The sequence below is a fragment of the Panthera tigris genome, chromosome A1 (genome assembly GCF_018350195.1).
Source record: "Panthera tigris isolate Pti1 chromosome A1, P.tigris_Pti1_mat1.1, whole genome shotgun sequence".
Lineage (NCBI taxonomy): Eukaryota > Metazoa > Chordata > Mammalia > Carnivora > Felidae > Panthera > Panthera tigris.
The window spans coordinates 117,784,596-117,812,342 of NC_056660.1; the positions used below are offsets into that span (position 1 = coordinate 117,784,596).

The following is a 27,747-nucleotide window of genomic DNA, read 5'->3' on the forward strand; positions in this document are numbered from 1 at the left end:
GAAGCAGCAGCATCTGCAGCACCTGGGGGCTTGTTAGAAATGCACAGACTGCACCCCAGAACCACTGAATCAGAACCTACACTCAAACACGATCTGCATGTGATTTGTAAGCATTGCCTGGGACCCCAAAGCCTCTGCTTTCTGGGGACCAGGCACAGTCATGGTGTCCCTCCATCTTTCCTTCTCACTTCTAGAATCACCCTCTTTAGAGGAAATCATCCTCTCAGCCCACGTTGCCTTTCTTTCTCAGCACTCCCACACCCCAGACCCAAATGAATTTACCAATGTCTGATGTTTTTGCTTTGATCAAGAACCCACTTCTCATGCTGTCCATCTGACATCATCCAGAGGCTTCCTGCTGCCGAATTATCTTGGGAAAGTCACGGCATTGTAATGACTGCCAATGCTATGCATTTATTCTGCTTTCCTGTGGGCTGAAGCTCCCATCCTTCATTTATTCTACACTGAGAGCCCACCAGAACCCAGTCTCCCCTTGCCATTTTAATCCCTTCTGTTCTCGAGGGGAGATTTTCTTCATCCTAGTTTCTACTCATGGAACACTGCCTTCCCCTAACCTAGCCATAAGCTTCCCTGCTAATATTTGTGGGGTGTTGAAAGGACGAAAGGGCATCATGCCAAGTGTTTCGGGGAATCACAGACAGGATTTTCTCAGTAGAGGGAATCGTATGCGGTTACTAATGACCCTGGCAGCTCCCTGAACACACTTCATTTGGCCCTGCCTTTGCATTGAGAGGCTCAGCCTGCAGCAGGTGCCCAGAGGCAACTGGGCATCCACACACCCAGACTGGCCAGCCGGTTGGCCCCTAGGAGCTATTTGATCCCTCTGTTCAAACTGTGCTGGGGTAAAAGGCTCTGCAAAAAAGTGAACTGGGCATTTGGAAGCGCACTGCTTACAATTTCAGGCTCTGTGGGCCAGGGGTTAGTGCAGCCAATAGTCAAGGGAACAACCTGGGTCAGCTGGGTGAGGACCTCCTCTGGAGTGGTCGGCACCCAGTAGAGATTTCTTTAATCAGAGGAGACTGGCAGGGGGAGAAACAAAATTGCCTTCTGGCCATAGTGAGTCCGCGGACCGCGTTTGCAGCTTCCATTCTTCTTGAGACCCACAAACCAGTTCTTTTCTGCGTGCTTCTTGGATGTGTAGGTGTTGTAATGGTTTTCTTCCAGCCTTTCCAGGAACAAGCATTCCTCATTTGGTGTCTGCTAAAAAGATACAACAGCAAGAGAGTAGAATTACTAGTGATTAGTTTTCAGTGAAGTTTCTCTGTTTACTAGCCGTGTGGCCTTGGGTGAGTTCACTGAGGCTCTTTATGCTTCGGTTTCTTCTTCAGGAAAATTGAGATAATAGTGGAACCTATATCTGAGGGTGGTAATGAGGACATAGAGTAGGACCCAGCACATAATGAGCCCTGGGTCCTGCTTCGGATTCTGTATCTCCTTCCCTCTCTCTGCCCCTCTCCAACTTGTGCTCTGTCTCTCTCTCTCTCCAAGATAAATAAACATTAAAAAAATTTTTTTAATAAAATAAAATAAAATACATTTACTATCGGGGTGCCTGGGTGGCTCAGTCAGTTAAGTGTCTGACTTTGGCTCAGATCATGATCTCACAGTTCCTGGGTTCAAACCCCACATCGGGCTCTGCACCAACTGTGTGGAGTCTGCTTGGGATTCTCCCTCCCTCTCTCTCTCTCTCTCTCTCTCTCTCTGCCCCTCCTTGACTTGTGCTTTTTCTCTCTCTCAAAATAAATGAACTTAAAAAAAAATAAAAAGAGCTTAGTGTTAAAAAAAATACATTTGCTGTTTTTGTAAGATCCCCTTCCATTTGCTGTCCTCGGGACCCTAAAGTTTCCCCCTGGGGAGATCCTGAATGACCATGAGCACGTTAAGGGCAGGGCTGGGCCTTTTGTCTCTGTAAAGTCCTGGCACATGGACATGACCATGAAAATCAGCCCAAATAGGTAAAATCAGACTGTGATATGGTGGGGAGTTTTAAGTTTAGACTTGAAGGATAAATGAAAACCTGCTCATATTATTTTATATCCTGGTGATTTTCACTAACAGTATCAGGATTTTTACCTTAGTGCTGTCATGAATATAAATCCTTGCACAAAATGTGTCTTAAGCATAAAACATATCCTGGAAGTTAAAGTTTTTTTAAAAATGAAAATACCTTTATTTTCTCCTATGTATAAACAGATCTACTTATACGAAGAATTGTGCTTTTTAAAAATCACAACTTTACTTTAAAAAAAAGAAAGAAAAAATTTAAAAACTGCCCAAAGCCACCCACCCAGATATAAGGAACTGGTAACAGTCGATTAACATACTTCCTCATGTCTTTATGTACATATACACAAACAGACATGGATAAGGACATATGGATATAGACTGATGATGTTACGAAAATGGCGGTATAGCTGCTTTTTTTAATGTTTATTTATTTTGAGAGAGAGAGAGAGACAGGGAGAGAGAGAGCACAAGCAGAAGAGGGGCAGAGAGGGATGGAGACACAGAATCAGAAGCAGGCTCCAGGCTCCGAGCTGTCAGCATAGAGCCTGACGTGGGACTTGAACTCATGAACCGTAAGATCATGACCTGAGCCCAAGTCAGACACTCAACAAACTGAGCCACCCAGGCACCCCATATCTGCTTTTTTTTAAGTTTATTTATTTATTTTGAGAGAGAGAGAGAACACAAGCAGGGGAGGGGCAGAGAGAGAGAGGGAGAGAGAGAGAATCCCCAGCAAGCTCTGCACCATCAATGTGGAGACCAATGCAGGGCTCCATCCCACAAACGGTGAGATCCTGACCTGAGCTGAAACCAAGAGTCAGACACTTAACCAACTGAGCCACCCAGACACCCCTGCTCTAATTTCTTTTTTAAAAAATGGAAAATAAAGCTATGAAAACATTTAATCTCACAAGAAAATACAAGTTAAAAATGATTTAACATGTTGGCTATAATAACTGCAAAGAACAAAAAGATTTACAATGCTTAATATTGGTGAGAGCATAGGAAATAGACACTTTCATGCACTGTTGTGAGATAAATTGGTGGAAATTTTCTGAGGGTAGTTAGGCAATATGTATTACCTTTGACCCAGAAATTTCATTGGTAGGAATTGACCCTTAGGAGATACTTGGGCAAGGGTAAAACAGTATTTTCAACGATGGTCTTTGCAGGATTGCACGTAATGGTAACATTCGAAGCAACCTAAATCTTCATGGAAAGGTGATTGGTTCAAGTAGATAGCGGTACATCCCTACAGTGGAATTGAGGGCAGCTTCCAATTTATCAAGCTGGAAAGAATGCTATAACATATTAAATAGTACAGTTGCTTTAAAAATATCTACCAATGATTACTGTTTCACTGGGAGTTCATTGGTTGGAGAGTGGGAAGAGCCCCAGGAATTTGAACTTCCTATTTGTCAAGATTTTAGAATACATTTATTATATTTGGGTGTAAAATACTTATGCTGTATACTGACTTTGCTCCTGTTCTAAGGCATGTGATCTCTGTATTATCTCTTCCCCCACAGTGGTTGTTGATTCCCTTTCGGGTGGTGTCCAGGCTTCTTCTTCATTATTCTTAATTTGTGGGCATGTTTGTGTACTTGACTGTGAGCCCTACTTAGGGAAGAGGTGGAGTCTTGTCAGGCTTGTGTCTCCCCACCCCCAGACACAGAGCCTTGCAAATTACGGGGGCTCGCCAGCTAGGTGGTGAGCTTAACTTGATTCTTGAGATCGTAGAAAGCAGTCTGTAAAGTTCCCTTTGATTAGTAAGGAATACGTAACAGGAAGCTTCCTGCTTCTTATTCATTTGCAGTCTAGGGCATTGACAACTGGGTGAGACACTTTGGGTCATTTTAGAATAAGACGGGACATAGTTGTAATATTTAACTGGGTGACTCTGCTGCCTCTAGAGGAATGTATCCAGACGTTAGTGTTTGCTGCACAGTGTCAGGTGTGGGAGGAGGTAGGAAGTTTTGGACCTGTGTGGGTTGCCTGCTCCCCTGTAGGGAGGGTACCCCATGACACCCCTCAGTGGGCGTCAGGCCTGTGTTCTGTGACGAAGCTGAGGGTGGCCACGTCCCTCACCTGATGTCTCCATTGAACTAGAGCAGTCGACAAACTCAGAATGGCTGAGTCACAGGCTGAGTCAGCAGGCCAGCTCGGAGATGCTCCAGCCCAACCCCACCAGGATTTGTCAGGGGTTGTTAAGCGCTTGGTGCATTGCCAGCAGCCTGGAGATGCACAGTTGATTCATGACTATTTTAAAAATTATTTTCTTTTTTTATATTTTAGCATGCTGTTCTCCCCTCAACTATTTGGGTGACATATATCCACTGTAGGAAATTTGGGAAATACAGGAAGGCATTCACATATTATAAAATTGGCTACTTATTACCCTTAGAGATAAATGCATTAATGTTTTGATATATATGTATCCTTTCATTATGAAATCTAAAATATGTCATTATTTTATATAACCTTTCATGATTAATAGAAAATATTTCATTAGTTTTAAAAATAATATGTCCTTTCCACAGACATAAACATTTGTATCAAGATGGATTAATACCTAAAACTGCCTGAGAGCATGAGGTAGAGCTCTGAGATATTTTAGAAATTGTAATTTATTAATGGAGAAGTATATCAATTATTAGGCATAATATATTAAGATTACCCTCAATATTTCAGGTGAAGCACAGTGATGGCCAGGACTATGATGGGAGCCTAGAGGAAATTGGGTTTGGGTGTTCTTCCTCAATATTTTTATACAAATAAAAGAAAGTTATAATAAGCATCAAAATGTATTTAAAAGAGGAAAAGCCATAAACTGTAAATATAACCTAGGAAATAATGAGGATAAGGGATTTATAAACTTATTATTTGTCTTCTAGCTCTCACTGATGAAGCACCTCCCCCATTTGCCAGCAACATTGGTGGGTGGGTTCTGTGCATTGTCTCTCTGACCCCTCTTAACCCCTGTGTGTGGTAGTGACCATCCATTACTATCCTTATTTTAGACAAGGCTCAGAGTGGGTAAGTAACTTGCTGAAGTTGCAGAGAATTGAGATTCAGTTGTGAGTCCAAGATTCAGTGATTGGTTGGTTGGTTGACTGATTTTATTACCAACTGGAAGAACCACCTTTAAGAAAAATCTACTTCAAGGGCCACCTGGGTGGCTCAGTCTGTTGAGCATCTGACTCTTGATTTTGGCTTGGGTCATGATCCCACAGTCCTGGGATTGAGTCCTACACTGGGCTCTGCACTGAGTATGGAGCCTGCTTGAGAGATTCTCTCTCTCTCTCTCTCTCTCTCTCTCTCTCTTTCTCCCCTCCCCCCATCTGCCCCTCTCCCCCACTTGTGCTCTCTCTCTTTCTCAAATGAATGAATGAATAAAAAGAAAAATGTGCTTCCATGTAGCAGTCAAAGTCTAGCTCCAAACTCTTTAAAGTTGTCCCATTTGATACAGATTTCAGCAAACAGGCTACAGGAGGTGGCCCACTGCTCCTGACTTGTAGCAGGCAGCGTGAAAAACCACACTATATTTGCATCCCAAACCCTGGCTGAAGTTACAGCTTTGGGAGACAGTTTTCTGTGCCTGCTGCCAGTTGGCAATTTGATTTAAGTTAAAGGGAGCCTCAGACCAACCCCCTCCTACTACTGCCTTTTTGTAGACATCTACAAAAGGGAAAAAAAGGAGTCTGGCCAAGTCTCAATGATCAGTTGTTAGGATAAAGAGAGAGGATCATTGAAATTGAGAAATAATTTCAAAACTTGGGTCCATTGGCTTTAGTTCTCTTTCCATTGAGATCTTTTACCAAAGGCACCACGAGGGGCAAAATCAGATTGTCTGTTTCTATTCTTTTCTCACAAAGATCAGTATGTACTGAGTCAAACCTGTATAAAACATCAACCAGGAGAGAGAGGGAGCAGAAGATGTTGAGGATTTTTAGCTACTGAATAAACTCTCAGACCGTGCTTCTCAAGAACAGGGACGTCGCTCATTTGTCTTCACAGCCCTTCATACTTAGACACAGGAGGCACTCAATACGTGTTTGTTGGATGACGTATCCCATGCTAGAGTCCGGGCTTGATAATTTTTGTGAAAAGCATAGAGAGTGTGGTGGTGCTCCAGAAACATGTTTGGAGTGAATGAATGAAATGGGAATAGGTATTCTGAAATGACTGACTGGTGCGTTACTAAAATTTCAGTCAATGTCTCCTCTGTGTCTCCGTGATAATTCATTCGAGTATTTTGAGAGAATATCACAAGAAGCTCTTTCATGTCTGAGCCTAAAATAAAGCAGGGTAGAGGGTGGGAATCTTGCTGGAAAAAATAACAAACAGAGACTAATTGCTGCTTTACACTTTGCATCACTCAACGTAACAAGATTTCTGGAAACCTCCAACCCTGGCCGTGTCTGGAAGCATGTCAGCCTCATACTTACTGAGCCGTACAAAAGCCCGTCGGTGTCCATGGCCAAGTACTGGCCAGTCTCGGTACTCTTTATATACACCTCCCCCACGCTTTCCGCACTGAGCTGCAGCTGAACTGAAATAAAAATAACACGAGCAAAAGTAAATAAACACTAAAGCTTTGGCGATAGGACCTGGCGGCCAGGACAGTTAGCCATGGAAAATTCTGCTCATTCATTTTGCAGTGCCCTCAAGGATGAGCCTCAAATTAATCAAAACATTGAAATACAGTTCCTTTTTCTTTGCCCTCCAAAGAAAGCTGTCCTTTGGGAATTATGTTCTTGAGAGAAGGAGAGATGACGGCAGGCGTGCCCACCATCCCCCTGTTTGTTACACAATGACCCCTCATGCACTTCCTCTGTCTCTGTCCCCTGGCAGGAAATAACCATAGGAGGAACGACATTCGCTTTCCTAGGTGCTGTAGAGTGGGCAGTTGGCCAGACTGAGTATGTACTCCTTCAATTATCAGCCTGCTTTGGGGGTGCCTTTTTATAGCCCCAGCCTGTTAGGCATGGGAGCTTCTCATGGACAGATTGTTATGAAAAAAATCTGATCCCGCTAGCTTGCCATACAGAGGGTTTTCCCAGGAAGTTGGATTGGTTGGTGCATCTGAAACTCAGGGAACTCTCCCACAGTGAAGTTCAGTCAACTCCCAGCCTCTGTGGCGGCCCAGCTGGGATAGAGGCAGAGGGGAACGCCAGCTTCTCATTGGGAAGACAAAGCAGTTGCCTGGGAATGCAGGGATGGGAACAGTGGTTCTCACCCTGGGGTGATTTCGTTCGTCAAGCGACAGTTGACCATGTCCAGAGACATTTTTGTTTGTGCTGGCTGCAGTGAGGGTGATGATACTGGCATCTGGTTGTAGAGGCCAAGGATGTTATGACACATTTTGCGATGCACAGGGCAGCCCCCACAACAAGAAATTATTCATCTCAGAAGGTCAGTAGTGCTGAGGTTGAGAAACTGTGAGGTTGAAGGCAAGGACATGAGTTCCTCTGAGTTAGTCTCCCCATTTACACCGATTGATACCCCAGAGGAGCTTTGCCCACTGCTGGACAACTAACTAGAGTGTGATACCCATTCAATAATTATTCATTTGGTCATTCTTCCCATGGTAGTTCTGGAGGGAGAGATCCTTTGATGGCTAGCATTTGAGAATCAGAATTAATTCTGAACTCCCTGGACAATTTCTTTGGCCACTAGACTGTCAACAACCATCGTTAGGAGTGAAACCTGCCTAAGGACCCAGTGAGCACCCAGTTCTCCAGGAGGACTGACCTCCCTAAAGGTCAGCTTACTCAGGGGCTGAGGGGCAGGGTGGGCTGGAAGGAACATTGGGGTTTGGTCGGCAGATGGGGACTCCTCATTGCCTTTTCTTTGTTTTCATGTTTTATTTAATTTCTTTGAATAAGAAATACATTCCCATGCATCAAACCTGGAAACCGTGTAAGAGGAGACTCTGAGGACTCTCCCTTCCGTTGCCTCTACCCCCCAGCCTTCACTTGCAACTGACGGGGATACGGTGGTAAACAGGATGGATGAGACCCTTCTCCTTCCTCCAAGGATACGTTCATTCTCAGGGGGTGGGGGAAGACAGAGACAAACAAGTAAACCTTCCTAGATATATTTTATGTGTATCCTTCTAGAGAGATCTTAGGTATATATGAGCAACTCCGTGTTATCTTTCCTGCCTTTCTTTTTTTTTTGTTTTTTTTTGTTTTTTTTTACATAAATGGTATGATATACATACAACTATATACCTTGTTTTGTTTTGCTTGTCTGTTTGCTTAGAAATTAACTGGAGAGCTTTCCAGTTCAGTACTGAAAGAGTTAACCATGTTCTTTTTGCCACTTGAATTGTGTTCTACCATGTGGCTATACCATAACCATTTAACCACTTCCTTATTAATATGTCTGTATTTTCTCATTTCCCTCTGTTTTCTCTATCTTATGATTCATCCCAAGAGTGATACATAGTTCCATCACCCTTACCCAAGATGCAGTTCTCTTGTCTTTGGAGGTGTTTGCTACAGAGACTCGGTCTCCTGTAGCTTCCTGTGGTCAGTGGAGTTTAGCTAATCCACTGGAAGGAAACTGGAAGCTACTGATCTCCTTTCCCACGGGTCCTTCTGACATGGGTTACTCAGAGAGGGTAGTCATGATAGAACGGGCCAAAAGGCCTCCATCCTGACTGGGGCCTCCCCTCTAGCCTCATACCACACCACACACTCACTCACTCACCTTGCCCCACTCACTTAGCTCTCCCAACACATCAAGCTGTTTCCTGCCTCAGGATTCTTGCATGTATTCTACCCTTTGTCTGGCACCTTCTTCCTCCCAATATTGACGAAATTGGCCCTTCTCCTCCTCCAGGCCCCAACCTAAATGCTCCCAACTTGGAGAGGCCTTTTCCGCCCAAATCCCCTATGACTGTCTGTACAGAGACCCTCCACCCACTGCCCCTGCCAATGCCACCTTATGATCTTCAAATGATCATCTGGCTTAGTCCTTTGTTTGTTTCCTTCATGGCACTTTATACAGCGTACTGTTATTTTTGCCATTCAACAGTTTACTGGTTTATTTCTGCCTCCCCAGAAGAGTGTATACCTGGCGAAAAGGGCAGGGATCTTCTCTGGCCTGTTCCCCGTAGGTCTCCAGCGTGTCACACAGTGCCCTGCACAACGGTTCAGCCAACATGTGTGTGCCGAATGAATGATGTTAGGCTAATATCTGCAGAGATGATCCTACTGGTTCATCATCAATAAGCCGTGCACTTTGAATTATGTTTCCAGTCATGCTTTGTGGAGTGAAGTAAGAGGGACCAAGCGGAGAGCTTTACAGGCTCTTCTACCAGCCAGCTGGGTGACCTTGGCGAGGCTCCTTCATCTCAAGGCCACAGTCTCTTTATCAGTAACATGGGTAGGGTTTATATTCAGTCTCTAAAGTTTTTCCCCAGCTCTAACAGTCTATGAAGCAAGTAAATGCCTTTAATAGCAATGATGCGCACAACAGAATAGTGTGTGGCCGTAAAAGGGAATCAAGTACTGATACGTGCTACAATGTGGATGAACCTTGACAACAGGCTCAGTGAGAGAAGCTGGTCACAAAGGACCACTTATTTTATGATTCTGTTTAAATGAAAGTTCCTGAATGGACAGACCCAGAGAGACAGGACATAGATTAGTGATAGGCAGGAGCTGAGGAGGAAGGTGGAGAGAGCAAAGGGGGCATTATGGTTGGGAGGTATAGGGTTTCATATTTCAATAAAACTGTTTTTTTTTTAGTACCCTGTATTTTCATTGGACTTGATGGCTTTCATAGAAGTTGTACATACATTTTTCTGTCAATTTATCAGCATAATCCTGTATGTTTAAGAGAGACAAAAGGAAAGAACTAACTGTGTATTGATCACCTATAATGTGCCAGGCATTGTGGTAGTTTCTATCCTGGTATAAATAGTATAAAATTACAGCGCGGGTTCCAGAATCAAACTACATGAATTGCAATTCTGGCTTGGCTACGATATGTGATCATTGGTCAAATTATTCAGCTCTGTTACCTTATGCATAATGATAGTACCTGCTTCATGGAGTTGTTTTGAGGATTAAATGATCTAATATATGGAGAGTGCCGAGGACCATTACTGTCATTTCCACCGAGCTACGGTGACCTCATTGCTTCTTACAGCATTCCCTGTTGGAAGATGGCAGTGGCTTTGTCCTACAGGTGAGGAGACCGAAGCTTGCTGAAAGCATATTTTACTCAACATTATACTTATAATCAGGAAAAAAATCGTGACCAGAGCCCAGCTTTGAGTATTTCAAGTATCCTGCTTTTTCTTCTCTTTCATACAACACCTTGGGACCCAGTGATGGGGAAGATGGGTCCAAATCCAGCCAAATTCCCTTTCTTGCACCCACTTATGTTCAAACAAGACGTACAAGATGGCAGATGGTCATCCAGGATCCCATTTGTAGCTACGAAGGGAATGATGTTAGCTGCCCGGGGCTGTTTTCCACCTACCACCCATATGTGTAGGTATTGAGTCAAACACATTCTAGATGCTACAGGAATCCCATAGGGCAGGTCCTTTTGGGTAATCAAGGAAGATTTTTTTTTTTTTAAGATAGACTTTATATTTTAAAGCAGTTTTCGGTTCACAGCAAAAATGAAGAGAAGGTACAGTGATTTCCCATGTACCCCCTGCCCTCACACACGGTGTAGCGCCGGTTATCAACTCCCCCTCACAGTGGTACATGGGTTACACATGATGGACCTAAACACTGACACATCAGTATCATCAAGGAGGATTTTCAAAAAGCTTTTCACTTCCTAGTTCATTTGTGTTCTGCGGCTTACATAGCCTGCATTTGTCTTTCTGTGGGGGTAGGTAGAGTCGACTTTGGACTCCCATCTTGGCCGCGTGAGGGCCTCACGGAGGTAAACACGAGCCAGGGCTGCTTGGCACGGGGACGCAGTCCTCGGCCGTGAGCCCCCACACCAGGGTTGCTGCACTGGTGAGAGTTCGTCTCAAGAGTTTCCTCTGTAAATATTATTTCTCCAGGATGTCCAAGTTTCATAGCTCATTTTCACTGGATTTCTTTCTGGCGAAGTTTCCTAAACATATATCCTCTGCGAGCAGGCCTGGCAGGAAGGAGTAACACCCAGCCGGGGCCGCTCGTGTAACCGACGAGGCGTCCAGCTCCCCAGGGTGACTTCATTCCAGTTTTCTAAACTTACAGTCTCCCGCAGCTGCTGCTGAGGAGGGGAGCGGGAAGGGGGCGTATGAGAGAGGGGGACTCTCAAGGAGGGAGGGGCCAGCCCCACAGCCCGGCTGAAGCGGAGGCTCCTCCCCCTCGGAGCAGGGCCAGGGGCCTGGAAAGGCTCTCAGTCAACACGCGCGCACCGCCTGTCCGTTGCGTGCTGGGGACCGTGCCCCGTGCCACACACCGACCCTACTGCAGGAGCCTCGGGGTTCAGACCCTGAAATGATAAAGCCACACCACAGAACCCCTCCCCCCACTCGCTTTTGAGCTCAAAACGAACACAAGTGCAACTACACAGAGTGCAACTACACAACTACAACAGAGACTCTGTCTCATGCATGGGTATTAGGTATTATCAGATAGAGCAGATATGCCTATGGATGGGGTAGATGCAAAAAGCTGAAAGTAATGTGTGCTGAAAACAGCACATTGCAAAAGCATATTTCTAGTAAATCCTTGAAGAAATTCTGTAAAAAACACAAAACAATGTGCATAGCTCATGAATATATAGGGAGTAAGATAGGAAAGTGTGCATTAGATTCAGACCAAATTCATACCAGTTGCTGCCATGAGGAGGATGAGAAGAAGGGCCAAGTCTGGGGACTGCTGGTGGGAGGAACTTCTCCTTTGTCCTAGCTCTTCATTTCTTCACAAACACAATTCTTTTTTTTTTTTTTAATTTGAAAAAAATTGTTTAATGTTTATTCATTTTTGAGAGACAGAGCATGAGCAGGGGAGAGGCACAGAGAGAAAGGGAGACACAGAATCCGAAGCAGGTTCCAGGCTCTGAGCTGTCAGCCCAGAGCCTGATGTGGGGCTCAAACTCATGAACTAGGAGATCATGACCTGAGCCCATGTTGGATGTTTAACCAACTGAGTCACCCAGGTGCCCCAACAAACCTAATTCTGAGGCAAGAACAGCCAGTGGGTGACCCTGGCTCAGTTTGGTTGATGGGGCTGCTGCTGATCGTGGCTCACTCCTTTCTGGAGCAGTAGTTGATGGATGAGGCTCAGCACAATGGGCAAATACTCAGAGCTGGCCAAGATTCCATGCCCCTGATGAGCCCTGCTGTGCCTTACGACCCAGCTCAGGCTTGAGCCAAGCACCATGTAGACCTGAACGTAGGTATCCATGAAGGTGACTCCCTTGACGGTTGACAGGGAGCCAGAAAAGCTGATAAGGCAGGACAGGGCTGAGGGGCCTCTAGGGCCACACATTCTCTGCTCAGTTTCCTTTTCTGCCACATTGCACCAGGTTAACTAACACCTGAGCAAAAGGGAAGGAACACTTTTCTTTATCCCATGCGGGGAATTTAGGACTTGTAGTCTGTAACAGGAAGGTCCTTGGCTCTCACACATCCCAAGGATGAAGGGGCAAGGACTTTTCAAAAAATGGAACAAGTCATTTCATCCATAGAGTATGTATTATTCCATACTTCCAAAATGGGAATAGGAACTTCTGCACTAGCAGAAGAAATGGAAGCAGTTCTTAATTAAAAAAATTTTGGGGGGCGCCTGGGTGGCTCAGTCCGTTGAGCGTCCGACTTCGGCTCGGGTCGTGATCTCGCGGTTCGTGAGTTCGAGCCCCGCGTCGGCTCTGTGCTGACAGCTCAGAGCCTGAAGCCTCTTAAGATTCTGTGTCTTTCTCTCTCTCTCTGCCACTCCCCCACTCATGCTCTGTCTCTCAAAAATAAATAAACATTTAAAAAATATTTTTTTGTTATTTTATTTTATTTATTTATTTTTAAATTTCTTTGTTACGGCCACCAGTTCACACAGCCCCCAGGGTCCGCACAAGCACAGAGGCCCTACCCCTGCCTGGGGCTCTTGCCTTCTCTATCCCCAGCCAGCTTCTTCTCTGCCCCCGCTCGCCAGCAATTTTTTGAAACATACTCTAGAAATACGTTTCTTAGAGAAATTCACATTTATAAAGCATTGTAAAAAATGTCCTAAAAGAAGGTCGTAAATGTTAGCTTGGTGGATTTGTGACCATCATGTCTTCTTTACTAGGAATCCATTAGGGAGTGCTGGTTTGGGAATGGCCTGTTTATCAAAAATAGATGTCAGGGGAGCCTGGGTGGCTCAGTTGGTTAGGCATCTGACTTTGGCTCTGGTCATGAGCTCATGGTTCATGAATTCGAGCCCCGTGTCCGAATCTGTGCTGACAGCTCAGAGCCTGGAGCCTGCTTCAGATTCTGTGTCTCCCTCTCTCTCTGCTCCTCCCCCACTCATGCTCTCTCCCTCTCTCTCTCTCTCAGGTAATGAATAAACAGAAAAAAAAAATGTTTTTTAATACTTAAATGTCATTTCCATCTTCATGGATCATGCTCCTCCCTACCCTGTGTTTATAGTTTGGACCCCTTCACGGATCTTTACTGGGAGCCTGTGTAAAGATGAACCCAGAGCTTTTGGGTGGATATGCTAGCCCCCAACTAGGCAGTCTACCTTTTTTTCTGCAGAGCTATATCTCTGGTTTTCTCTTCTCCCCAGTGACTTCCATTAGCTCTTAGCAGTAGTTTATTTACGTTAGATCCACATGATTCTTACTTTCCAAGAAGAGAAAGACGGAAGACGTATTAGGAGCCTGCCACTGCCAAGATCAGGGAGCTTTGGGGCACTGCACCATGGTTCCAAGCCCCAAGCCGTCCTGGCATCTTCCTGTCCTGCCCTAGGAAGTTTTATTTTTATTTTAGTTTTCAATTAATTAATTTTAAAATGACATCCAAGTTAGCGTATGGTGCAATAATGATTTTAGGAGTAGAATCCAGTGATTTATCCCCTCCGTATAACACCCAGTGCTAATCCCAGCAAATGTCTTCCTAGGAATTTTTCAAGATAAGATTACAGCTGGTGTGTATGGGAGACAAATGAGTGCAGAGGGAGGTCCTTTCTGCTTTGGTAGCATGTCTGTGGCCTTTAAGCCTGCTTTCCACCTCTGCTCTCCAAAGAGAGGCCAAAAGAGATTACGTGCCTGGTTTATTCTGGGTTGGAGACTTCCCGTCCTCTGCTGTGTTTACCCAAAGTGAGGTCAGCCTCATTCAGAACTCGGTGAGGTTGTTTTATGTCAATGGCATTTATAATTAAAATGTAGCCACAAGCTGGGCCCCCTAAAGCATTAGAGAGAGATGGAGAAGAAAAAGAAATTGAGCTTGTGGAAAAAAAAATTCCAGTGGTCTGGAATATATATATATATATATATATATATATGAAAAAGACTTTTCTTAGAATGTGTAAAGGTGTCTGCTTCTGCTTTGGGACTGAAAAAAAGGTGCCTGGAAAATTTTGATCTAGTCCATGGACTGTGTGATATTAAAAAAAAAAAAAAAAAAAAAAGGTTATCTAGAAAAATCTCTTCTGTATAACCAGATAAGGAGTGAGTGGGAGGAGAGGGGCAGGGATCCCTCTGGCATCACATCCCACCAAGATGGGAATACCCCACAGAGGGGAGTTTTTCTGCCCGAAGACCTGCCCTGCTCTCTGGCTTTGGCACCAGGGCCCAGCTCTGCCCACCTTGGTGATTTGAAAGCCGTCTTGACTTTCAGCTCCAGCTGGTGGGGAACAAAGTGCCTTTACCATCAGGTGCCGAGTCATAGTAAACTAGAAACCGGAAGTCTGTACTGCCCCAGTACAAGGAGGCAGGAGGGATTGCACCCTAGAGGAGTCTGCCCTTTCTAAAGGGCTGCAAAGTAGGATTCCTTTGACCGGTGAACTCCCTTAGTGCCTTTAGGATGTGGTTTGATTTATAAATATTTGATTGGCACACACTTTGCTCAGGAACATTTCCATTTGTGTGGTGAGCACTGCCAGTAATCTTGCTCCTCACACAGCCCTCCTGTGTGCTTGGGGAGGCCAGGGGGCATTGGCCACAGAAGGCAGCAGATTGGGGATGCTCGTGAGCTTATTGTTCTTCTCCAGTTACTGGTGTAGATATTCATCCCATCGGGGAACAAGTCATGTCCCCCTTCGCCTGAGAGGAGACTCCAGCAGAAAGAGCAGAATCAAACATGGAGCCCCTCCTTGCTTTGCCCAAGACAGCACACTCTGCCAGAGAAGTTAGACAGGGCAGGCCTTCCTGGGCCAGGCGCTGGGCACATTTTTCCTACATGCCAGCCCTTGAGAGTTCCAAACCTAGATAGTCCCAGTGACACAGAGATGAAGAAAGGTAAGGTCAAGTAAGGAGGAAGGTCAAGTAAGCCTAGGGGTCAAGTAAGCCAGGAGGAGGGTCAAATAAGCCTAGGGATGATGAGGGTGATAAATAACATTTTTTGAGCACCTACTGTGTGCCTGGCAGTGTGTATAACATTTTTGAGCTTCCTACTTTCCTGTGACATGGGAACTTTTGTCATCCTTGTTTTTAAAATGAAGAAATTGGGGCGCCTGGGTGGCTCAGTCAGTTAAGTGTCCGACTTGAGCTCAGGTCACGATCTCGCGGTCCGTGAGTTCGAGCCCCGCGTTGGGCTCTGGGCTGATGGCTCAGAGCCTGGAGCCTGCTTCCGATTCTGTGTCTCCCTCTCCCTCTGCCCCTCCCCTGTTCATGCTCTGTCTTTCTCTGTCTCAAAAATAAATAAACATTAAAAAAAAAATTAAAAAAAAAATGAAGAAACTGAGGCATGTGGGGAAGTAACTTCCCCACAGTGACAAGGAACTAGTAGACAGGGACCTACATCTACACCTATCTGACCCACACGACAGGCTTTGCGAATCCAGTATGTTTATTTGATCAGTTTGTGGGGCAAAACCACCATCACGGTATTGATGTCAATGGTGGTAGTGGTATGTGGAAAGAGACTTAGTCTTGGAAGAAGAAGCTATGGATCTGTGACAATACTTCCCAGTTACTAGCTGGTCACAGGTCCTGTTAACTCAGTGTTTGCAGAGTGATGACAATTCATAACCTGTGGGTTAAGTGGAAATGAACGAATCTAACATAATGCGGGGCCCCTGGGTGGCTCAGTTGGTTAAGGGTCCAATTTGGCTCAGGTCATGATCTCACGGTCTGTGAGTCTGAGCCCCGTATCGGGTTCTGTGCTGACAGCTCAGAGCCTGAGGCCTGCTTGGGATTCTGTGTCTCCCTCTCTGCTCCTCCCCCATTCGTGCTCTGTCTCTCTCTGTCTGTCAAAAATAAATAAATGTAAAAAAAAAAAAAAATTAACAAAAAGAATCTAACACAATGCCTGGCATATATCACGAGCTCAATAGGTATTTACTGAATATATTGTCGAATTTGAATTTATCTGCCACCAATACAATGCATTCACTCCTCAAATTAATATTTATTGGGCACTATACCAAATGCCATTCAATATACTGGATGCAAAATTGCAGTGTTGAGCTGTAGGAGACAAAGTCCTATCTTCAGGGAGCTCAGTTGGGGAGAAAACCATTCACTAATCACACAAACAAATACAAGGAGATACGCATGGTACAAGGCACTCCTCAAATGTCCTGTGTCTGAAATGGAACCGGTCATCCTTCTCTGTGCCTGTTCCCTCCAGGATCCTCCCTCTCCTGGTGACACCACTCTGCTCATCTTCCAAAGAAAATCGCAGGGAGTCCCCATGGATCTTCCTACAATTTAATGTCCCTTCCCTTGTCTCATGGTCTGCAGCTTTTATTCTGTGCCTGGCTTTCCTAGAATGGCAGTGTAACAGATGTTCACAGCCTATAGTGATGATTGCCTACGACCATGATTTGAGGAGTTGTAATGGGATAAACCAAAAGCATCTTCTCTATGGGCCAGAGATTCCCACCAGTGGGGACAGTTTACTCAGAGCTACATTACACTGGCCTGTGCACAAGCATCCTTTGTAGGTTTATGCCACTCCAAGAAAGGGTTTGTGTCAGGTACTTGGAAATTTACTCTCCTGGAGGTAGGAAGAAGATAAGTTTTGAAAATATCCCAATTTTTCCCAGGGCAGATCCGCTGAATGGGGACAAAGAGAAGCTATGAAAAGGGCTATTTTTTACCTTGTACAGCTGGAAGGCATATGGTTCTATTTTGTATGATTTATGTAGATTTGTTTCAATATTTGATTGGCTTTTAGAAATATTCTTTCCAATGGAAGTCTTAGAGTATAGCTCTATACCTGTGACCACAGTGTCTAGTCATGTTCAAACTAATGGGAGGGAGTATCTTTGCTAATTATTTAGCCAGGGTCATCCCACTCTGTCCAACCCTGCCTGTCCAGATTGATCAAATTGATTCAGAATAACCCTTGGCATGAAGATGGACTGTGTCAGTACCGCCACTGGGCAGTAGAGGGCGACAGAACCACACCCAGTGGGTATATCCACACCAGGGAGTCCTCTTGCCTGAAGGACTTTTCAGCCTTGTCAGGCACACAAGTGATTTTATTCCCGTTCCATGGGTGAGGAAGCTGAGTCTCAATATTTTCCCCAAGATTACACAGTTGGGAACCCTGGAGACATCTAAATTTCTAGACAGGAGAGGATGGTTGGAAGGGTCCTTGGGTTGAGGGACTTGACATTTATTTTGCAGAGCATTTTATGCAAACTGCAGAGAATGGTCATTGTTTAGTACTGCTCCTGACAGCGTGGGAATATGAATCCACGCTTTCTGACTCTAAATCTAGGCCCCCCTAAGTCTCTTCAGAGAGTTATGTGGATTATCCCATTCTTCAGGCATTGACAGGTACAGGGATGGATTTCTGCTTACTCACCCCACGTACTCTGATTTCTGTCCTCCTTAGTCCTTGTTCTTAGTTCTAGAGTAAATAAATAGGCCAACACAACTCTGCATTTTGCCAGAGAGACCTTGAATCAAAACCGGAATCTAGACCATTGGCCTTCCTGGGAGACAATGTTATAGAAGTGATGAAAGGAAGGTCCTCAAATGTTATACTGTATTTCCACATGCTGTGGGTTGAGTATCTGGAAGTCCCAATGACGGTGATGACAACAGCAGCAATAGTGACCGCCGTGTGCTGAGCTGTTACCCTGAGCCACGCACTGTGCCAGCCACTTTCCTTAGATTATCTCATTTTATCCTCCCAAGGAACCTGGGAGGCAAGTAATATTATTCTTATTTTACAAGTGAGAAAAGGGAGGCCAGAAAGCTTACGTAACTAGCCCAAGTTCACTTGGCAAAGAGTCGACCCAGCATTGCCTGAAAGTCGCCCTCCTCACACATGCCTCCCATTTTCTTGTGCTACATTCCAAGGGTTCCTGACATCGTAGGTCAGGCGGCTGAACTCAGAGCACATTCAGAAGTTGTCCCCGTGTTACATGCCCAGAATGCAATCCATAATGCTAATGATGGATGACAACAGTGAAGTCGCATGCCATTTGTACTAAAATTCCAGTACTTGGAATAAGTCCTAATTGTTGCATCTTGTTTTCTCAGATTTCAAGATTTCCCAGAAAAGCCAGCCTAACCCTGAGGAATACATCATCATGGTTGTCTTTCCCTTGGGATTCTGAGCACCAGAGAGCATCCCCATTGGTTCAGAAAACGGGTAAGATTTATCAGAAACATTTAAAACCCCAGAGGAATTATGAGGCACCTGGATGGCTCAGTAGGTTAAGTGTCCGACTCTTGATTTCTGCTCAGGTCATGATCTCATGGTGCGTGGGTTCGAGCCCCATGTTGGGCTCCACGCAGACGGTGCAGAGCCTGCTTGGGGTTCTCTCTCTCTGCCCCTCCCCAACTTGAGCGTGCTTTCTCTCCCTCTCTCTCAAAATAAATAAATAAACTTAAAAAAAAAAACCCAGAGGAATTAAAGCTTCTTTCCCTGTGCTGTGTGGGGCAGATCACGTGAATTCTATAGCTTGCCTCACACAGTGGACTACAGTCTAAGTCCATTTGTTTGCAGTAAATGTTACTTATACATACGTTTGACATACTAAGTAGAGTCTTTTTTGACTCACTCTGGTGCCTCGTTTTCATCAAATATAAGGCATTCGCTAGGCCTATTTGACGACAAACCACCAAAACAAAACCCCTCAAAAATCTAATCCTGCGGGTGCAGGCCTCAACATCAGTTTCCTTACTCTTTATCTCAAGGGTCTGCCTGGTGGTTGGGAAGGAAGAGACAATGCCTTCTGGTCCATAAGTGCTGGCTTCCAACCCCATGACCTTTGCATCTGAGAGTAGCATGAGCACCACTGAGGTGGTCATCTGTGCTTACGGCCTGCAGCCTTTGGCACATATTACATGAATCATGAAGACTCTCTGGTACATAAACCATCACATCAAAGCCAGTATTTTGCATTCTGTTTTAAAGCTAGTTCTGCAGAACCTTACTTTCTACCTGGGCTGTGATTATGCACCTCCTGGTTTCCTCTACGCCTTTCTTCCCTTGATTCACAGTGTGTTTTACCCGTTAGATCGCTGACCCTCTACGCAGGAACTAGGTCTGGCTTTTGGCGTCTCTCCAACAGCTAATGCTTCAGGGATGCTCAGGGAATCCCTGCTAACATCACAGCAGGACGCAGGCACCTAATATCAAACATGCACACCACTCACCGCAAGAAGTACTAAAGCAGAAGGGAAAGATTTTTATCCTTAGATAGTCAGGAAGACTCATTTCTCTAAAGTCATACCTCCATTTATCAGCACCATCCGAGAGCTAAGCTGGCAGGAAAGCCCAGAAGAGATGCTCAGCATTTGGCTTTAGCTGTTCCCGCTCTCCAGTTTCTCTAAGGTCTGGAGAATGACTTTACCTCTCCCGGTTACCACAACCACATCTGCATGATCTGCAGAGTGAAAGCTGCATAATTTATGATGTGTAAGACTGTGATTATGAACTAGGATCTCACAAATCAAGCTCAGTGGAAACATAACCTGGAGAGTCCGTTCCCATGAAACTGAGCCCGCGTCTGTGTGTGGGGTTGACTGCCCCTGCCCGAGGTGGCCCTTCCTGTCGTAGAGCAGGCAGGGTCCTAACCAGCCTTGGGGGCCAGGCCTTTCTTCACTAAATTACAGAAACCCCAAAGAGCCGAACACTGGCAGCCACATCTGATCTCAAAGCAGTTGTATGAGGTCAACAGGCCATCCTTTTACGGTCTTGAAATAGGACCCCTTTAGGTAGGCTGTAGCTCTCACAGCTCCTTATTTTCCACACCTAGGCCCTGTGCACATTTATGTCACCCTGCCTGAACAGAACCTTGGAGAAAAGGGTACCCGTACCCAGATATCCTCCCTTCTCGCGTCCTTGACTAAGAAAGACACCAGGAAGGTCTGGGGCTACAAGAGAAATGGGTGCTTACTGTGCTGGTCGCTCCTGTCCCTCGTCCCATCCACTGTGCCATCTGGAAGGATCCTCAGGAAGTGGCCCCCGTTGCTACAGTAGAGGAGTTTGGGTTTCTTGTAATTCCCTGGAGGCAGATTGAACTTCTCCGTCAGGGCCGTGAAGGTTGTGATTTCCCCTTCAGCCATGGCTCAGCGGCTGCTGCTTAGGGTGTGCTTTCAAGGCTGTAAGAAATTAGACAACCCTATAGAGTGTCCCACCAGCCAAGGTGCTGCGTCCCCTTCCGAGACAGGAAGGAGAGCCTCGGGGCACGGGGCCCCTGCTCAGTTAGTAAACCACAAACTGCCCAGGCGATGCCCACAGCAAACGGGTCTGTGCGGTGGGCAGTGGTTAAGGAAGAAAGGTCTCTGGCATGGGAGGGATTTTCAGGACATTTCTTACTTCCCAATTGGCCACGGCTTTGGACAAAGCCATGCATTTTTTAGAACTTCAAATTTAATCATTTGGCCAAGGGGAAAAAAAAAATAATGTTTTGGTCCCTCCTGATCCACACACATCCTCAAATTAAACACTGAAGTTGTACTAAAATAACACCTGGGTTCTGGCTGAAACCCACAAAAGCCGAGAGGCCGGCACTGAGGTTTTGCTCTCCTCCTCCCACTGTGTGGGCTGGGGACTGCCTGCCCCGTGTACGCAGATAGCTCAGATAGCCCGACTGTTCGGGACCTGTAGGAAAAGGTACGGAAGGGCCCTCAGACCGCCCGCAATAGAGACGGCCAAGGGTTCACCTGTAATGGCAAATTCTGGATTTGCTGGTGGGAACAGAACTAGAACCAGGGAACAAACACTTGGGGGTGTTATGCGGGATTTTGAAGGGCAGACACTGTCCCAAAGGAAACTTTATGAGACAGATCTTTTGGAGGTTCTGCCAGTGATTGCCTGCTTCCTCAGGTTTCCATACATTCTCATGTCACATAGAGAAGGTAGGTCTGGCTCTTGTACAAAAGCCAGCTTCATTTTAAGTATTTGTTAATGAGACATACTTAGTGTGACACAGAAACCATCATATTGCACATTATAATCCTCTAAGATTGTATACACCCACTATAGAGAGACTTATAGTATCAGTGTTAAAACACCCAGTGACATGAATCTAAGTTTTAAAAGGCCAAACTAATAGGGGCATCTGGGTGGCTCAGTCAGTTAAGCCTCTGACTTCTGCTCAGGTCATGATCTCACGGTTCGTGGGTTCAAGCCCCACGTCAGTCTCTGTGCTGACAGTTCAGAGCCTGGAGCCTGGTCTGGATTCTGTGTCTCCCTCTCTCTCTCTGCCCCTTCCCTGCTCACGCTCTGTCTCTCTTGCTCTCAAAAATAAATTAAGAAGGGGCGCCTGGGTGGCTCAGTCGGTTGAGTGTCCGACTTCAGCTCAGGTCATGATCTCGCGGTCCGTGAGTTCGAGCCCTGCGTCGAGCTCTGGGCTGATGGCTCGGAGCCTGGAGCCTGCTTCCGATTCTGTGTCCCCCTCTTTCTCTGTCCCTCCCCCATTCATGCTCTGTCTCTCTCTGTCTCAAAAATAAATAAGTGTTAAAAAAAAATTAAAAAAATAAATTAAGAAGACTTTTTTAAAGCCAAACTAATAAACAGAATTTTAAAACATCTACTTGTCCCACCATTTAGAAGAACAAAGCACTGGTGATTCCAAGGACACACAAGGAAGAGGCGAAAAAGAGCCAGGGAACTAGTGCGGGAACTTCCTTACAAGTGTGGGTAGGTCCTGATTGCACACACTGATTATTGAGTGGCCTCATAATGGTAGTGATCATCATCATTAACATTAACTTGTAATCCGGGCTATAAGGTAACTCCTATAACCTTCATTATTACTCTTTGAGACACTCATTATCCCCATTTTTTTGTAAAATGACACCAGAGCTTATAGACATTCGATGGCCCGTCCCAGGTCAACGCCTACTGGGTGGTGGGAGCTAAGCCTCAAAAGGGGTGTGTTGAAACAAAGCCATCATTCGCCCCTAACACCAGGAAAAGGTGAAGTGACTTCACTGATATTGCAGTGTCATTGCCAGAAGTGGGATTTTTACCCACGGTCTGGCACATACATCTGCCCCCATGAGTTCATTATTCATTACGTTATTCGTTTGTGATCCAGATATTGGCTATCACCACCAACACCCTCCACTTTTGTCCCTGTCAACCTTACAGTGGGACTCCAGGCATCTCCTCATTTCCCAGGAGACCCTACATCACCAGGGAACACCGTGAACTTCGCGGAAGGCCTGCCAGCCTCCCGCATCCCCTGAAGTAACCATCCATCCATCCATCCATCCCCAGAGCAACCTCATAGAGTTGCTCATGTGGAGGGCAATTCCATCATAAATTGAGACAACAATTTGAGTAATTGGTCCTGGTGACTTTGGAATTGGGGTTCATGCTGGAAGCATCTCATTGTTTCTTTTGCTCCAGGCATTTTAACATCTGTGGTACGTGTTTTCCAGTCTGTACTCACGTGAGCTCGTTACTGTCCCCACTTCCAGCCATGGTTTGCCGTCCCTCTGAGTACCCCCAAAGGGAATTTTGCATACACTATATAAACTATGTTTAAAGTCAGGCCATCTCAAATATCCTCTTCACCTGTGGCGAAACTCTGTCCAGCTCATTTCAGATAATACAGTAACAGATTGAAAATGTTACTTACATCCACAGACTTTATCTCCCGTGGCACCTTGCTTTTGCTTCCCAAACCCACATTCTCTCTTCCAAACTCTTCTTATTCATCCACAAGCCTCTACATCTCTGGGCCTACCTCTCTCTCTCTCCCTCTCACGTCTGTCTGTCTTTTTCTGCTCAGCCCTTCTTCACCCAGCTTCTCAATCTCCCTCTCATTCCACTCGCTTCTGGATCCCCTTTTGATAGAAAGCTCTCTAGCTCTTTCCAGCTTTGACATCCTCACCCGTCACCTCTCCATTGACATGCGATGGTGATCAGTTCCCCGTTCCTTCAAGTACAGCCAAGAGATAAAAAAGATTTCTTTGTTCCTTTTCTCCCCGCAAGCACTTGCTAAGTTGTCTACTTAATTTGGTACAGGAGAAAATAATTATATACTGGTGGATATATATTTGCCATTTAACTGTACAAATAGCCATTCATGTTGTCAGTCTTCGGGGGATGGACTTTTGTTTCTTGTTGTCCCTGGGTTTCCTCAAGTGGAGGTCTCCATGGGCCCCTGACTGTGCATCAGGTGCAAGTGAAGGATGGCTTCCCTTCTAGATCCAGCACCGGCGGGGAGTCTCCGTTAAGTTGTTGTCTAAGTGTTGGGTATAGATTTGGCTGTATCCATTTGCATTCGTGCTTCCAGCCCTTTGGGATGAATGGGAACAGATACAGCAGAAGGCTCCTGTGGGTAGAGGCAGCAGCCGTGGCCAAGGATTGTCCCATGCTCATGTGCTCATGTGTGTGTAAGCCACGCAGCGTAGACTTCACCACTGTGAAGCTCTCCCCAGATTAGCAACCTTGGCCAGAGACCAGCAGGCCCTCAGGTGTCCCTTCCTTTCCATCACAGTGCCATCTGCTGTTATAAAGCCACGATTCTGCTCTTTGCCTGCTCCCCCCTGACCCCCACCACCAGTAAGAGGGACAGTAGTGGGGGTGGCTGTACTAACTTCAGATTGCTCCCATGACCCTGCAGTTCACATCCATATCTGGAAACCTGAAGGGAGGACATGTTAACTCCTGAAAATAAGCTTTGAGTCAACCTGAGGCTGATAGTCTGTGGCAGTGGGATCTTTGAATGAGCTGAAACATACAAAAAGTAAAATCTCTTTTTGTTGCTGAAGGAAACCCCAGAGGCACAAAAAGGCCTTATTTATTTATTTATTTATTTATGTATTTATTGGCTCTATTTACAATTTACCTACATTTGAGGCAGTCGTTAGTCCTAATTTCCTTGCCTCTTCAGGATTTGTTAGAAGATAGGGATAAAAGAAATCTATGACATGATAAAACCATTAAGCAACAGCCTTCGTGGGCCCTTGGGGGTTTTCACAAACTGCTCTAATAAATGAGTCCATTAACTACATGAAATCAGGCATTAAGCCTAATGGAAATTTATAAATTCTGCTTCTTGTTATTATTCTCTTTTTGTTGGCTGTCAGGGGTATATCTGTGTATATTTGTTGGGACATGGAAAAAATCAAGCCCAGTGGACTTCTTGTCATCGCTGTGTGCTAAGCCCAGCCCTTTGAGATTCGGGGCACTGGTGAGACTTAGGGGAAAAGCCGGAAGATTCTCTTGACTTATCAGTGACACCAAAGTAAGGGCAACACGAAGCGTATTAGAACATCCGTGGTAAGGCTGGCATATTTTGTCAGCTGTAACCACTCAAAGAGAACCTAAACTGACACATGTCTGAAAGGTTAATAATCTTTCACAGTATTCATAACAGCACTTAGAAAAATGTGATGTGACCTATAGGAGATGTGAGTCACTGGTTATGTTGAACTAGTTGAAGCCTGGTGTGGTCTAGGTCAGCTGCCACTGAATGCTGTGTTTAAAATAATTTTTCAATTGGAATGAAAATAGAAGTTTTCATTCTCTCTCATATTTGGGATAAATTGGTTAAGCTCTTTCCTCCATCATTTAAGCCACAAACGTAGCAGAGGGGATGAAGGAGGTAAAGGTAAGCTATGGTTATGTAAGAGAGAATCCAGGCCATTTCAGACTCAGTTCTCAGCTCATCAAGAGTTGTTGAAGGGACACTTATCAAGTCCCCGATTTAGGAGACATGTGTGTTCAGTTCGGCCCTGGAAACTAAACTAACAGGAAAAATTTAGGGTTCTAAGGATCCAGGAAAGGCAGTTGTGGGGAAGAGCAGATAGAGAGGGAGACACAGAATCTGAAACAGGCTCCGGGCTCTGAGCTATCAGCACAGAGCGTGACGTGGGGCTCGAACCCACAGACGGTGAGATCATGACATGAAGTCGGCCACTTAACTGACTGAGCCACCCAGGCGCCCAGGGTTTTTTTAAATTTTTAACCCCTGTCACTGCTTAAGTAATGCAGAATACCCATGAAAGGGAATATTTTACAAATATTCTACCAAATGTGTAATGCTACCAAAGGTAGATGTATAGGCATCTGTCAAGATGATGATTGGATAAGTGTCCTCTGACCAAGCGTATGTAAAATAGGTCCCACCTTTGGTTCCAAATAGGCTCTAAGTTCTTGCTCCCTGTCTCCATCAGTGGCATCACCCAGAAGCATTAACTCTTAGAGATGTTAATTAATCTTACATTTTATTTTATTGAGTCACATATGCATGTTAAATGTTAAGAGTAACCACTAAAAAGGGGCACCTGGGTGGCTCTCTCAGTTTAGCATCTGACTCTTGATCTTAGCTTAGGTCATGATCTCACGGTTCATGAGTTGGAGCCCCACCCACGTTGGGCTCTGTGCTGACAGCATGGAGTCTGCTTGGTATTCTCTCTCTCTCCCTCTTTCTCCAGCCCTCCCCCACTCATGCTCTCTCCCTCTCACTCTCTCACTCTCTCTCTCTCTCTCTCTCCCTATCAAAATAAATAAATAAACTTTTAAAAAATTACAGGCACCTGGGAAGCTCAGTTGGTTAGGCATCTGACTCCGGCTCAGGTCATGATCTCGTGGTCTGTGAGTTCAAACACTGTGTCGGGCTCTGTGCTGACAGCTCAGAGCCTGGAGACTGCTTTGGATTCTATGTTGCTCACTATCTCTCTGCCCCTCCCCTGTTTCTCTCTTTGTTCTCTCTCTCAAAAATAAATAATAGCCATTAAATTTTTTTAATAAAAAAAAAGATTGACCACTAAAAGAAAAGAAATAGAATGCAGTGATTCCAACCAGCAACTGGTGAGAATAGGGGAAATGAGGTGAAAAAAATCTGTACTTATCCAAAATAATCTAGAAAAAGAATAGAAAATCAAAAATAGTACTCAAAATTAGGTGGCAGAAATAAATCCAAATATATTTATATTCACAATAAATGTAAGTGGACTAAATTTACTAGCTACTGGATTTTTTTATGTTTATTTACTTATTTTGAGAAAGAGAGAGAGAGAGCAAGCACCAGCTGGGGAGGAGCGGAGAGAGAAAGGGAGAGAGAGAATCCTAAGCAGGCTCCATGCTGTCAGTGCAGAGCCTGATGTGGGGCTCGGTCTCACAAACCATGAGATCATGACCTGAGCCAAAATCAAGAGTCAGACGCTTTAACCAACTGAGCTACCCAGGCACCTTGCTACTGGATTTAAAAAAATTTCACCTATGCTCTGATTATAAAAGACATGTTTAAAATGTAAGGGCAAAAAGGTTAAAATCAAAAGGATGAAAAATAGATACCAGACCAATCTTAACAAAAATTAAAAGTTGGTATGGCTATATTAATATCATAGAAACTAGGTCTAAGGCAAAAAGAGTGATCAAGGATAAAAGGGATCACTGCATAATGATAAGTAGAATAATTAAACAGAAAGATATAAAAACTTTAAACTTGTGTATAGTTAATGACATAGCCTCATAGCCTCAAGCTATATGAAACAAAAATTCACAAAAATATAAAGAACTTGGCAAATCCACCACGATTGTGGGAGATTTTAATACCTTTCTGTCATAAATGATAAAGCAAACTGACAAAAAATATTAATAAAGTTGCAGATCAAAACGCACAATTAACAAGTTTAATTGAGTGAACATATCAGGGAACCCTGCATCCAACAGTTAGTGAACACTATTCTTCTCAAGGATGCATAGAACATTTTTGTAAACCGACGGTGTACCAGGTCATAAAGCAAGACTCAACACAAGTAGAAGAATCCATTTTGTTCAGACTATTCTGTGGGGAGAGTAGAAATCACTCCTATGCGTCCCATTAGTGACAAAACCCTTTCAACTGTACCTTTTTAATGTCTCTTAAAGTCATCCTCTATTCTCCATCCTCACTATGGCTGCTCACCACAGATGGAACACCTTGTCTCACCTGGGCTGCTAAGGCAGGCAAACGGCATCTGTCTTCTTCACCTCTGCAACCTTCCAACCCACTTTTGATTCCACTACTAATATCCTTTCGAAGGCATGAGTCTAATCATCATTCTCCTGCTGAAGATCTTTGCGTCACTGGGTTCTCTGCTGCCATCAGGATAAAACCCAGACTCTACCGTGACCTGTGAGGCATTCATCATCAGGTCCCTGCCTAACTCTGTTGCCTTATCTCTTATTGGCCTGTTCTT

At 44.9% G+C, this 27,747-nt stretch overlaps 1 protein-coding gene across 3 annotated transcripts in view; it reads right to left on the reverse strand.

Moving 5' to 3' along the window:
* Positions 1-974: 974 nt before the first annotated feature.
* The window catches only part of FGF1 (fibroblast growth factor 1), a 91,232-nt gene continuing 64,459 nt past the window's right edge, over positions 975-27,747 (reverse strand). For 2 of the 3 annotated variants that reach the window (XM_042986206.1, XM_015535627.2), the window contains 3 exons: positions 20,499-20,703; positions 6,477-6,580; positions 975-1,221 (listed from right to left, as the gene is read on the reverse strand). In XM_042986206.1, the coding sequence (XP_042842140.1) occupies positions 1,027-1,221; positions 6,477-6,580; positions 20,499-20,667 (468 nt within the window). In that variant the 5' untranslated portion in view covers positions 20,668-20,703 and the 3' untranslated portion in view covers positions 975-1,026. The remainder of the gene's footprint in view (positions 1,222-6,476; positions 6,581-20,498; positions 20,704-27,747) is intronic. The other variant, XM_042986211.1, reaches the window with a different exon arrangement.